Source organism: Oncorhynchus kisutch, linkage group LG17 (genome assembly GCF_002021735.2).
Source record: "Oncorhynchus kisutch isolate 150728-3 linkage group LG17, Okis_V2, whole genome shotgun sequence".
In the NCBI taxonomy this organism is placed as follows: Eukaryota; Metazoa; Chordata; class Actinopteri; order Salmoniformes; family Salmonidae; genus Oncorhynchus; species Oncorhynchus kisutch.
This window is the reverse complement of record NC_034190.2, coordinates 50,194,073-50,207,987: the sequence shown is the minus strand read 5'-3', so window position 1 is coordinate 50,207,987 and position 13,915 is coordinate 50,194,073. Positions and strand designations below refer to the sequence as shown.

Here is a 13,915-nt window from a genome sequence, read left to right as displayed (position 1 = left end):
AGTCCAGCCTCTCTCAGCCTATTGCGGACAGTCTGAGCACTGATAGAGGGATTGTGCGTTCCTGGTGTAACTCGGGCTGTTGTTGTTGCCATCCTGTACCTGTCCCGCAGGTGTAATGTTCGGATGTACCGATCCTGTGCAGGTGTTGTTACATGTGGTCTGCCACTGCGAGGACGATTAGCTGTCCGTCTGGTCTCCCTGTAGCGCTGTCTTAGGCGTCTCACAGTACGGACATTGCAATTTATTGCCCTGGCCACATCTGCAGTCCACAGGCCTCCTTGCAGCATGCCTAAGGCACGTTCACACAGATGAGCAGGGACCCAGGGCATCTTTCTTTTGGTGTTTTTCCAGAGTCAGTAGACAAGCCTCTTTAGTGTCCTAAGTTTTCATAACTGTGACCTTAATTACCTACCATCTGTAAGCTGTTAGTGTCTTAACAACCGTTCCACAGATGCATGTTCATTAATTGTTTATGGTTCATTGAACAAGCATGGGAAACAGTGTATAAACCCTTTACAATGAAGATCTGTGAAGATCTGTAAAGTTATTTGGATTTTTACAAATTATCTTTGAAAGACAGGGTTCTGAAAAAGGGACGTTTCTTTTCTTTTTTTGCTGAGTTTATGTATCACTGTGGGATTGGATGGGGCAGGAGATTGTTTTTATTTTTATGGTTAGTGCTATCTGGGATTCTTTGGACCAGAGTTGGGGTGACGTCAGAGTTGGGGTGAAATCCCAAGGCGCCATTAATCACTTCCTTTGTGAAATCCTACAAATGTGTTGCTGCTGCCGCCACCTTGCGTTTGGTCTCTTCCATCAGCCCCTGTATGAAATGGTATCGGCCGTCGTGTCGACATGGAGTTCCTGGTAAAAGACAACTATTGTTATTATTACTTATTTTACAAGTACCACTTTAGCTCAACATTGACATTTGTGTTCCGTCTATGTTTATTTTAACATTCGTCTCTCTAGCCTTTAAAATGAAGCTGATACATAATGTTTGTTGAATGCATGCAGTCACATGGCTTTAATATCACCTGTAATCGATGGAAGTGATTAGTTAGCTAGCTAATGCACTGTAAAAGTGTTTCCAAAAACAGTTGACAGCTGCATGTCTAACGCTACTGCACCTAGGCACGAATGGAACCCGATGCTATCAGCACTTTGTACCGTGAATATAGTGGGTATCCCACCCCTATTTCTGCCTTCGTGACGGCGAATGACTACATGGCACTATTAAACGGCACGAGTTTCACTTTAATTGCAGGTGAGACACTGCGCGCACACACACACACACACAATAGAGATGTATAGAGATCGCAACGTAACTGTCCCACTATGGTGTCTGTGAGCCCACCGGTAGCGCCTGAGGCCATCACCATTTTGAAGTCGTCAATTTACTTCTGCTTCTGAGTTGGTTAACAAACTGAAAGGGCGTGTTTAAAAAAATGTAACCTTATTTAACTACGCAAGTCAGTGAAGAACAAATACTTATTTACAATGACTGACTAATGTAACCAGAAACAATTAGGGTGTGGGGTTTCTCACTTCCTCTTAGGTCTCTGCTGCTACCTTAGAGTTACATAGAGGAATCACCTTTGTGTCTGTGCCATAAACCTGGAAGTGTGTTTTTTATTTTTTTGACTGCATGTATGCTATTATGTTTGCTTGGTTGGAAAAAATAGTTTGAATTACTTTTTTAAATGTATTGATTAAAAAAATTAAAAATACATAGTTATTAACCTCTCCTTTGCCTACACCTATCAGAGTGGAGTCAGAGTGAGACCTTCCGGGGAGCCAGACTGCACTATGCCCAGCAGTGGACACTGATTCAAAACTACAGTAAAGAGACCGACATAGAAATCCAACCACCAAGCCCCTGCAGCCTTTTACACGGCGAGTAAGTAGACAGACGGGCAGATTAACACTCCCCCACCACTCATTCTCCATCCCAGTGTCTGGTGTTGATGATGTAATGTGTGTGAGATTTGTGTAGTGTAGGTATTTATTTAAAGGTACAATAGGTCCTTCTCTAAGCTGCCATTTTCCATGCTTTCTTCCTTTCTGCTCAAATAGATTGCTGAGTTCTTATTCCCTGTCTGGAGATCTGAAGGCGGTTGTCAGGGAAACCAGCGGTCAGTTTGCTGGACAACAATTCCTAGAGGTAAGGATGGAGTGGTCTGGCTGTGTCGGTCATCATTTGGCTAAATTCCTTCACCCATCCGGATACGGTGCATACTGGTTTGCTTGAACTTTTATAGGGTCTGTTCATTTTCAGGTGTGGAGCAACAGCAGCTTAAAAAAGATCATCCATCTCACAGCTCTCAACAAACATGGGAGAGTGTATGAGGATGGTAAAGGCCTTTTCTTGGGTGGTTTTAATGCCTACGGTGCTCTGAGTATTCTGTCCGATGCTAGATGTTTTCCACTGTGGACCTAATCAGGGCCATTTGCTTGAATTCATCAGCCAGTCACTCTCTCCATGTCGGTCTGTCTTTGTCTCTTGTTCGCCGTCTGTTTATGTGCAGCTCAGTTTGGCTGCCTGGCCTGGTCTACATGTGAGAGCAGGCTGCTGTATGTAGCTGAGGGGAAAAGGTCTATAGGAGAGTCATACACTTCAGCCTCCAGCCCATCAGCTGGAGAGTCAACTGCAAGACCCTTGGGAAGCCCTTCTGAGAAGGTATCTGAAACACCCTGCTCACTCTATTAATTGTCTTGGTGTGTTTAGCCATACGTTCAGTTGGATGCAGTCTGTGACATTCGGCTGGTTCTGGAAGTACTCTTAGGATGGCTGCTATGTTGCGTAAGCATGATCCAGTGTTTGTTTTATTTTCATGGCTTCAACACCCTTCCTTTCCCCTGTTGTGCATCAGGACAGGAGTATGTACTGGGAGGACTGGGGGGAAGGCTTGACCAGTAAAAGTGTCCCAGTGCTGTGTGTGGCCGACGTGGCCAAGGGCACGGTAACAGTGCTGCAGGGTGTCCCTTCACATGTTTCCCCAGGCCAGGTGAGCGCAAACAGGGCCACACACACCCATGAAGTTATTAGCAGAGCATCATATGGTATTTGCAACTTCACTGGAAGGATCACCAGTCACATGTCTTGTAAACATGTAAGTCTATGTAATATCATGTTATGCCATGTAATGTACAGTAATTATTGTCATGCTGATTGTCTGTCTGGTTAACACAGGCTCTCTGGGCCAATGATGGAGAGTGTGTGTTTTTTGTGGGCTGGTGGCATGAGCCCTTCAGACTGGGCCTGAGGTTCTGCTCCAATAGGAGGTAAGGAGCAGCCTGTGTAGTCTACTATGTTTACGTCATCTCACTAATCAATATTCCAGAGTAATAGACTGATCAAAGACTAAAGACTAAAATGAAAACATCTGGTTTCAGGTCAGCTCTGTTTTGTCTGGACCTGGAAGGAAACTGTGGTGAGTATTTTATGTGTTCTTGATTGGTTCATTGTCATGGTAAACAACTTGTTAATTCGCAGTGAATTAACAACAAAGCTTATCTTTCCTCTCAAACCTCCAACCCTTTGTCTATCCTTACACAGAGTGTCTGTCTGGGGACACCAGCTCTGTCTCGTCCCCCCGTCTGAGCCCTGATGGACGCTACCTGGTGTACCTGGAGGGACAGGTGTTTGGCCCCCACAGCCAGTGTCTCACCATGCAGCAGGTGAGTCCCCAGCCTCCCAGACTCCAGTCTAGACCCTTCCCCTCCCAGCCTTGCCCCTAGTCCTCAGCGTTACCTCCAGACCCCTGCTCCCAGCCTTGCCCCTAGTCCTCAGCGTTACCTCCAGACCCCTGCTCCCAGCCTTGCCCCTAGTCCTCAGCGTTACCTCCAGACCCCTGCTCCCAGCCTTGCCCCTAGTCCTCAGCGTTACCTCCAGACCCCTGCTCCCAGCCTTGCCCCTAGTCCTCAGCGTTACCTCCAGACCCCTGCTCCCAGCCTTGCCCCTAGTCCTCAGCGTTACCTCCAGACCCCCGCTCCCAGCCTTGCCCCTAGTCCTCAGCGTTACCTCCAGACCCCCGCTCCCAGCCCTGCCCCTAGTCCTCAGCGTTACCTCCAGACCCCTGCTCCCAGCCTTGCCCCTAGTCCCCAGCGTTACCTCCAGACCCCTGCTCCCAGCCTTGCCCCTAGTCCTCAGCGTTACCTCCAGACCCCTGCTCCCAGCCTTGCCCCGAGTCCTCAGCGTTACCTCCAGACCCCCCCTAGTCCTCAGCGTTACCTCCAGACACCTGCTCCCAGCCCCTTCATGAAGGAACTGTTATCGCCTTATCAGAAAGAAGCAAGGATGGTCTGGAGGTCAGTGGGGAGTGCTGTTTATGCTTCGCTGGTGGTACTCTGCACTACTATACTGTTATCTGTACCTTCTCTCTGTCCACAGTATGACCTGGAGATGAGGAATATCTCGTTGCTGGTGGGCGTAGTCAATAGGCCAAAGAAAGGTACAGAAATTGAATAACTTTAACGCAACATTTTGAACTTGACATAGAATGGCACCTCATTCCTACTGCACTTTCCATCTCTTGCTTCTCACCCATTTCCTTCCCCGGACCAATCTATCAATGTCCCTAGATGAGTTTGCTGGGCTGTATGAGGCTCTGCCACCTCGTTGCTGGGCGTCAGACAGCCAGAGAGTGGTCTTCAGTAGCGCCCGGAGGAACTGGAGGGTATAGTGTAAACATGCACACAAGCGGACGCAAATAACTTTGTACTCCAAGATCTCACTTTCCCATCTCTCCCTCTCTCCCAGGACCTCTTTGTAGTGGACAGGACCACTAGGAGAGTAACCCGCATCTCTGACCGTAAGCTCTCCTCTCCTTTTATATGATTATTAGTCTGTTAGGTTTCATCTCGAGCCTCTCAAACTGAAACTAGTCGGAACTGTAGCAAACCGTTCAATCTTTCTCTCTCCCCTCAGCTGAGAAATTTGGGAGCTGGAAGCTGCTCACCATCCAGAATAACCTGATGGTGGTCCACTGTTCCCATCTGAACGAGGCCCCACGCCTGGTAATACAGTATTGTGGTCATTCATATATCGCTCCTGTCATTCGGGTTACCACTATACAACACTCTGGACATTCAGGTTACCCCTATACAGAGCTCTGGGCATTCAGGTTACACCTATACAATGGTCTGGTCATTCAGGTTACCCCTATACAGAGCTATGGGATTTCAGGTTACACCTATACAACGGTCTGGTCATTCATGTTACCCCTATACAGAGCTCTGGTCATTCAGGTTACCCCTATACAGAGCTCTGGTCATTCAGGTTACACCTATACAGAGCTCTGGTCATTCAGGTTACACCTATACAGAGCTCTGGTCATTCAGGTTACACCTATACAGAGCTCTGGTCATTCAGGTTACACCTATACAGAGCTCTGGTCATTCAGGTTACCCCTATACAGAGCTCTGGTCATTCAGGTTACCCCTATACAGAGCTCTGGTCATTCAGGTTACCCCTATACAGAGCTCTGGTCATTTAGGTTACACCTATACAACGCTGTGGTCATTTAGGTTACACTATTTTCCATTAGCACCGGCTGTCGGTTATACAGCCGGTTACACACACATTTTCACCCGGGTACTTTTTCCACTTAAATTAACTATGCTACTTTTTACATTTCACAAGTCTGGGGGAAAGAAAGTCCACCGAGCCCTCTCCCACTAAAATGAATGATATGCATCTTATCGCGCTTGTCAGTCAGTGAGCGACGACAGGGAGACGCTGCTGGTTTGACAGTCTCCTGTCTGTCCCGCCTCTCTACCTCCACAGAGGAGAATGGTGGCAGGAGCTACAGGAGGATGGGCTCATTGTAATGGTTGAAATGGAACCAAGTTAAACGTGTGGTTTCCATTTGTTTGATACCGTTCCATAAATTCTGTGCCAGCCATCACAATGAGCCCATCTTTCTGTAGCTCCTCTGAGAGAGCATGATGCTCCTTCATCGTCTGTCAATTTGCACGTCCCATATAATGTGGTAACGATGAGTCGAAATCCACTTAGTACATTATTTTCTGGCACATTAATTTATTTACTTGTGCTCCATGGCCATTTTAGCATGCACATCTTGGTGGGACAAACTCCCCCAAATTTAGGTAAACTCAAAGTATTCAATCATTTGATTATTTTGGCTGGAATCAAGGCATTAGAATGTATTAGAGGCCACCAAAATGGAGCTTGTTTCCCAGAAAATGATTAACCACCTGGCCTGGGTGATCCCACCTGGTTACTTTTTTATATTTGGTTAGCTACTCCATGTGCTTGTGGGAAACACTGAGGTTACCCCTATACCACATTGTGGTCCTTTAGGTTACCCCTATACCACATTGTGGTCCTTTAGGTTACCCCTATACCACAACTGTGGTCCTTTAGGTTACCCCTATACCACAACTGTGGTCCTTTAGGTTACCCCTATACCACAACTGTGGTCCTTTAGGTTACCCCTATACCACAACTGTGGTCCTTTAGGTTACCTGGTCATATCCCATCATGTACAGTTGTAGTACATTATATGCATTGTGTAATTGCAGGCAGTGGCTTTTCTTCCATTGGCCGGGGGGGAGGAGGAGGTGTCCTGGGACCCTCTGGGTGAGTCGTGTCTACGTGGCGCCATCGTCAATGTTCTGGACATCATCCCTACGCCCCAGGAGGAGAACCCAGAGTACTGTGAGTCAGTCAATAGTGGTTTAGAACTTGTCTGGTTGCCATAACTATGTCCTTGAGAAAAAAAGAATAATATTAAGTTGTGTGTCTCTTATGCAGCTGGCCTAGACTTCGGGGCTCTGCTGGTTACGTCAAACCACCTTCCGTCACGCACCAAGGTCCCTCTGGTGGTGTTTATCCATGGTGAGAGAAACCTCTGGACAATCTAGATCCTGGGCCCATATTCATAAAGCGTCTCGTAGTAGGAGCGCTGGTCTAGGATCAAATCTTCACTGTATATTTGTATAAAAACTGATCCTAGATCGGCATTCTTATTCTGAGACGCTTTTATGTATATGGGAACTGATCTATGAAAGAGCTCACGGCGGACTCACTGAAGCTTATTTGTGTTCTTTCCCAGGCGGGCCGCACTCCCAGTTCTTTGCAGAGTGGAATGTCACTACAGCAGTCCTGGTCAAACTGGGCTTTGCTGTACTCATGGGTAAGATAGTGGACTTCCTTCTTGGCTCACACCCACACACTGGTATCCACTGATAGAATATTGTTTCGCTCTTTGTGTTGTAGTGAATTACCGGGGTTCCACTGGCTTTGGCCAGGACAGCATCCTCTCTCTGGCCGGTAACATCGGGAGCCAAGACGTCAAGGATGTGCAGGTACTGAGTGAGCTCTCAGCTGAAAATATCTACAGCCAGAGCCTTCAATACAACTGTTTCTCAACCCACGGTGCTAGTCAGGTTGCTAATTTGTATTCTAACTTGATACTACTAACATCTTGTGCAACTAACCTCAACCTAACTATCATTCCCAGAGAGCTGTACTAACTGCCCTTGCTGACCAAACTGCTGAGAAGCTCTTAACCCTTGACCCTGATAAAGTGGTGGTGATGGGTGGGTCCCACGGGGGCTTCCTGGCCTGCCACCTGATTGGCCAGTACCCAGACTTCTACAAGGCGTGTGCAGTCAGGAACCCAGTCATCAACGCTGCCACCTTACTGGGAACCAGTGACATCGTGGACTGGTGAGACTTGACACTCTCTGTTCCTGTCTATCAGTGTATAGGACTGGAGAGTGGCGACTGTAAAACACTAATTAAAGTGCACTAGTTGGGGGATGGAAACTGTTTTTTTAAATGGTTATTTTTACAATGCAATTAATTGGTTGGTTGATGGATAGTTGTCTTTTGTCTCCCTCTACCTTTCCTAGGCGTTACTCTTGTGTGGGGCTGCAGTACTCTTATGACCAGCTGCCCACCCCAGAGGCTCTCACCACCATGCTCCAGAAATCCCCCATATCCTACGCTCCTCAGGTTTGATGTTCATGCACACAAGTACAAGCACGCTCCCTTATAAGCTGTCAATGAGACAAGCATATAATTTGGTTTCCTCTGTCTGTGTCCAGATCAAGTCCCCAGTGCTCCTGATGCTGGGGGGTAAAGACAGGAGAGTGTCCCCTCACCAAGGTTTGGAGCTGTACCGCTCTCTGAAGAGCAGGGGCTCCCCCGTCAGGTGACAACCGCTTGTTATATTATCCATCATCCTGCCCACATGAGAAAATAACTACAGATTACTATAGAATACCACATTACTTACTATAGAATTTGTCTCAAACACATTAAGAAGGAAAGAAATTCCCCAAATGAACTTTTAACAAGGCACACCTGTTAATTGAAATGCATTCCGGGTGACTACCTCATGAAGCTGGTTGAGAGAATGCCAAGAGTGTAAAGCTGGCATCTAGGCAAAGGGTGGCTACTCTTAAGAATCTCAAATATAAAATATATTTTGATTTAACACTTTTTTGGTTACTATATGATTTCATAGTTTTGATGTCTTCACTATTCTATAATGGAGTAAAAATAAAGAAACCCTTGAATGAGTGTGTCCAAACTTTAGACTGGTACTGTAGATGAGAACTCTCTTGGTACATAGTATGGTCTTCAGCTTATCATGAGGTATTTGATCTCAGGTGACCAAAAACTTGAGACTTCCTTAAAATTAGAGTTTGTGCACCAGCTATTGTTGACACTCCTCCTACCCCTCTCAGCTTACCCAACACTGCCTTCTGATCTTGCCAGTGAGGTGTATTGTCCTTGTTCAGCCAAGACTCCTCAACATATAGGATATTGCAGTTCTTCAGGTCCCGTTGATAGGATAGTCGCCCACAGAGCTTGTCTAGTTTGTTCTCTAGTGATTGTACATTCGCCAACAAAACAGACGGCAATGGCGGTCTAGATGCGCGCCGACGTCAGAGCCTAATCATGACGCCGCCGCTCTTTCCCCGCTGCTTCCACTTTCGAGTCCCGGGGATCAGGGCCAGGTCCGGGGTCAACAACCAGAGCTGCCGACTCGTTGCAGTAGAAATCTATATCCGAATCGAGGTTAGTGATTGCTGTTCTGATGTCCAGAAGCTGTTTTCCGTCACAGGAAACGACGGCGGAAACATTATGTACAAATGAAGTTTAAGCTCAGTGGAGGAAAAATCCACACAAAATAGCAGGATTTGGTCAGGAGCCTGTAAGACGGCAACTATGCAGCGCCGTCCTAGTTTACCAATGTTATTAGACGGTTCGTTGACCTGTGTGAACTCTGGGCCGTGTTTGTTAGGTACCCGACGGAAGCAAAACAAACTGAAACAGGGCGGGACTACCTGAACTTGTCCAATAAGACACTTGTTGTTTTTGTTTTCCTACATTGTCCGCTCATAAATACAACTGTGCTTCCCCCCCCCCCCTTGCAGGTTGCTTTGGTTTGCGGAGGACGCCCACTCTCTGGCTCGTGTGGACACTCAGGCTGACTGCTTTCTCAACGTGGTGCTTTGGTTCCAGCAGCACCTCCACCTGCACTGAGCCTCTACTGGTATGACTGGGGACACGCACAAAGAAGACTGCCACACGTGTGTGTACTGCACTCCCTTTGTACATTTCAGTTGTTACCAGGTTCTTCTGGTGTTGGTTTTCTATGGTTGCATCATGTTACGCCAGCAATAAATGTTTTGTTGAAAAATATGACATCCTTTTGCATTGATTGTAAATTGTGCACAACCTTCCGTGAGCTCCATGTGGCAATGGATGATTTACTGAACTGCAGATGTGAGATTCCTGTGGATTTGTCTGGAAAGCATCCAAAACACCAGTGTTGGGGAAGCTTCTCTAGTTTGCCGTGCTACCCATTACTTCACACTGGAAGACGTTAAGCTATACTGAAGCGAGACATAGCTGATTTAACTGTTTTTAATTCCAAGCACAGATGGGACCCTTCGAACTGAATTTACTTAGGCATTAATCATGCTAAGACATTTCTTTATTGTGACATGGCGTCAGTGAGATTCAAACCTATGATCTTCTGTTTCCTATCCATGGAATTAGTCTACTGCACAACCAGAATGGAGCTAGCGTGTCATTTATTTTTTTACTCCTACGAGGCTGTTCATTTGTCTATTCAAACAAACCCCATTTCAAAGGAAACAAACACACATTAAGATTAGGTGTAGCCAATTAGTCGGCACAGCCAACACACCTGAACGTTACTAAAGTTTCCTTGTGGATTTTAATGGGAAGTTTTCTTCATGTACTTGGACTTTACATAGAACCACGAGGAAACCTGTAGGAAACATTATACTGAAATTTACACTAAGTTGTTTCTCACGATTCTCTGAACTATTTGAGAACATTCCCAATGTCAGACCAGTTGGAGAACGTTCCTATAACATGACCTAAAATGTGACCTTGTTTGAACTTAAATGTGCTGAGAATGTTCAAAAGCCAAGCAACTATCCTGCACCATTCCCAGAAAGTTGTGTGCAAATAAACCACGTTCTCACCAAGAGCTAAGAAACGTATGGTTCTCAGAACGTTATGTGCTAGCTGGGTAGTTCACTGCATCCAAATTACTTTGTGTTCCTTTGACAATTGGAAATGTCAGACTACAAATTGCAAGACTGATCACTTTGTGGTCGTATGTTAAAATAATGTAAATTATTCTGTTTAACACTGTTTCAAGTGAGAATTAGGCAGGTCGGTAACACTTTACTTGACACTCGGTGTCATATGTCATAACAGCTGATATAACTTGTCATATGACCAATATGTTTACACCTGGTGTGACATTGTATTGTGGCTTTTACTGACAAGTTTCAATCCACATTTATTCAAATCAGTTTTCTCCCTGCCAAGAATCTTTTCATTTGAAAGTTTGTTAAATCCTTTGTCATGAATTCTTTTTTTCTTATTTTAATTCAGCTTGTAGGAAACTAACTTTGACACTTTCAAGCATATTGACCATCCCGTGTCACTTGACTTGGACTAAGAAAATACACTTTATGACACTGTCAAGAAGTCTTGTGACCATCTGAATCATATAAGCCTGATAGGCCTATCAGGTACATGCCCTCTATCAGACGTCAGTCAAAAAGAGTGCCTTGTCCTGCATTCATCCTGGTCATCAGCAACTGAGCTTTAGGGTAGGTGCATGTCAGACAATTACAATTTAATATAGTCAATTTTTTTTTTAAATGACGTAATGTTTTGTCTTGTGTGGTAGGTTTTGTGAGTTTGACACACAACAGGCCTGACATGCAATATATGGCACAACCGGTCTAAATGTGTCATGACTGTGTTATAACAGCTTATGACAAGTTATGACAAGGTTATGACTGTCAGTGTTATGACTCTAGGTGTCAAGTAAAGTGTTACCGGCAGATCTGATGCCGAAAAAGAAACAAAATTATTGCATATTTAAATTTTTTATGGAAAAAAATAGTTCAGCTTCGGTAGTTAGCTACACCACTACATGGCACAACAAGTAATTAACTACTGAATTTAGTTCCCTACTCCCCAACACTGCAAAACACCATAGTCAACTGCAGACAAAAACATATACCTGCCATGTTCAGACAACACTCACTCCCACAAGGGAACAGTGGCATCTCTACAGATAACGTAACATACACAGGGGACACAACCACACCTTCATTGATACCATTCACACTCGGTATGAAGGTAGAACTGACTATCTCTCCATGGTAAAGTAGTCTCTTTCAGGCAGATGATGTAGAATCCAATACTTCAGCCCTCCTTTGGTGAGATTGAAAGAACCCAAAACAATGTTCAGACAGAATCTGAGGATAGGGGGAAAAAAATGCAGTTTCAAAAATGTACTCCTGTTTTAAATTTTCCTCAATGACAAATTTATTTGAATATGAATGTTTCTGTTACTGTAGGGCTAAAACAGCAATACCTCTAGATTACTATAATTTATGATGGGTTGAACCCAAGCCGCCATCGCTTAACCATATTTCATGGTCATCTGTAAACATGTGGTTCTAGTTAATCTGATCTCTCCAACCGGATCTCAATTTACCATCCTGTGGAGTGCAGTGCAGTTCTGGTATCCACCACCAGAGAGCAGTAGTGGGTGGTGGTGCTGTTGGCTGAGACGACTCTATCTTTGACCATGGCAGCATGGCTAAGTCATCATCGTGTCCTCACCTCTGCTGTTGATGTTGGCTGGTGTCAATACTGAGCAGAGAGGTAACAGTAGTACCCTGATGGCTAAAACATAAGATCCGAACCCAGTAGAGAGAGAGAGAGGCAGGCGGAAGGAAACACAAGCACTGTCGGTGGACCCAGTGGCACAGAGCGAGAGAAGTGGGCCGATCTGTAGAAATATGGTTCTGTTATACACTGGCCTTTGTGTTACGGTTCTGTATTTCAATGGTGGCCTGTGGCCTGTGTGAGGGCTGTTTCCTTATTGTCTGTTGTGTGTCACGTGTTGATGTCATAGTGTCTGTTTGTATACCTCCCTACCTGTTACTCATTGTTTATCAGAATCTTAGTCTGTACCCAGTTAACACATTTGGTTCCTTGGAAAACGTTTTTGGTTTCCCATTGGTTCTGTGAACGAAGCCATACGTTTCCTGATGGGTAAAAGTAAGAACAGAAGTGAACATTTTTAGGTTGCAGGGAGGTTCTGAGAACGTTTTACTATGGTTCCCTGAAAGTGTTCATGGGATGTTTTATTAACCTTCCGAGAATGGAAATTATAGGTTATTTGAAGGTAATTAAACAACATACTTAGAACATGTTTTAATAACACCGCTTGGTTAGTTTGACTCTTTTTAATTCCAAGCGCAGATAGGACCCTTGGAAATGAATTTGCTTAGGCATTAATCATGCAAACACTTTTTGTATTGAGGCAGTGAGATTTGAACATATTACTTTCTGTTTTCTATTCATGGAATTAGTCCACTGTGCCACCAGGACATAGCTAGCATTCTGTGTTTTTTACATTTGTATTAATACTAAGCTGTTCATTTTAGTCAATTCAAATAGACCCCATTTCAAAGGAAACACGCACTCATTAAGATCAGGTGTGGCCAATTAGTGGGCGCGGCCAACACACCTGAACACAACTATGAGGACGTAGAAGATTCTTACTAGTGTTTTCTTGTGGTTTTTATGGAACGTTGTCTTAATGTTCTGAGAACATGACTTTGACCAGAACCATGGGGAAACCTGCAGAAAACAGTATGCTGAAGTACTGAAATTCACACAGGAGAACATTGCTTATTAACGTTCTCTGAACGTTCCGAGTACATGACTTTAACTAGAACCTTGATGAATCCTGCAGAAAAACAGCATGCTGAAGTACTGAAATTCACACAGAAAACGTTTGTTTCTTAATTTTCTCGGGAACAATTTGAGAGCATGACCTGAAATACAATCATGAGGAAGCCTGTAGGAAATGTACTGAAAGTCCCACCTAAGAAACATATGGTTCACAGAATGTTATATGCTAGCTGGGCAGAAATCTGTGGAAATGACCATAGGGTCTCCCTACACAACTCCACACCACAATAATCTGTTCCACTGTATTCTCTACTTATACACCAACCCCGCTGTCAGAGATACTGTAGAGTCAGACACTCCTGTGTGTGTGTGTCTGGGAGAGTGGGCTTCGCCGAAGGGCCTGTGTGACCATAATGCCTTAAAAGCCAGTGTGATGGGAGCTGGGCAGCAGCTACCCAGTTTAATTCAGGTTCACTGCACTGCTCTGTGAAGACTGGACCTTTGACCAGCTCCCTGTAGCTCATCCACACATCTGAGGCCTTACCCACTGTGAGGTCAGAGGTCATACATAAACAGGATGCCTGTGAACCCATGCAGCCTTTGGTCTAGCTGACCAGGGTCACCAGGTGGTCAGTATGACCAGTGACCAGTGAGTGCCAGCCTCACGGTAGT

At 45.1% G+C, this 13,915-nt stretch overlaps 1 protein-coding gene across 2 annotated transcripts; it reads left to right on the top strand.

Moving 5' to 3' along the window:
* The first annotated feature begins 767 nt into the window (after window positions 1-767).
* On the top strand, window positions 768-9,685 carry zgc:136971 (S9 family peptidase). 2 transcript variants are annotated; one of them, XM_020506066.2, is made up of 22 exons: window positions 773-867; window positions 1,135-1,267; window positions 1,768-1,900; window positions 2,077-2,164; window positions 2,279-2,354; window positions 2,529-2,680; window positions 2,874-3,008; window positions 3,194-3,285; window positions 3,397-3,434; window positions 3,560-3,681; window positions 4,394-4,454; window positions 4,585-4,679; window positions 4,763-4,814; window positions 4,931-5,019; window positions 6,547-6,682; window positions 6,779-6,862; window positions 7,080-7,160; window positions 7,244-7,332; window positions 7,488-7,696; window positions 7,882-7,984; window positions 8,077-8,183; window positions 9,415-9,685. In XM_020506066.2, exons 1-22 carry the CDS (start codon window positions 856-858, stop codon window positions 9,521-9,523), a joined length of 2,196 nt encoding a protein of 731 aa, XP_020361655.1. In that variant the 5' UTR covers window positions 773-855; the 3' UTR covers window positions 9,524-9,685. The 2 variants fall into 2 exon arrangements, with proteins under 2 accessions (XP_020361656.1, XP_020361655.1); XM_020506067.2 differs by lacking the exon at window positions 1,135-1,267 and having other exon boundaries at window positions 768-867.
* Window positions 9,686-13,915: the final 4,230 nt, after the last annotated feature.

Bases quoted from the DNA above. Each gene is read 5' to 3' on its own strand.
- zgc:136971 (XM_020506066.2), top strand. The intron at 3,682-4,393 runs GTGAGTCCCCAG...CTCTGTCCACAG, and splicing joins AGTGTCTCACCATGCAGCAG to TATGACCTGGAGATGAGGAA. The intron at 7,697-7,881 runs GTGAGACTTGAC...TACCTTTCCTAG, and splicing joins ACCAGTGACATCGTGGACTG to GCGTTACTCTTGTGTGGGGC.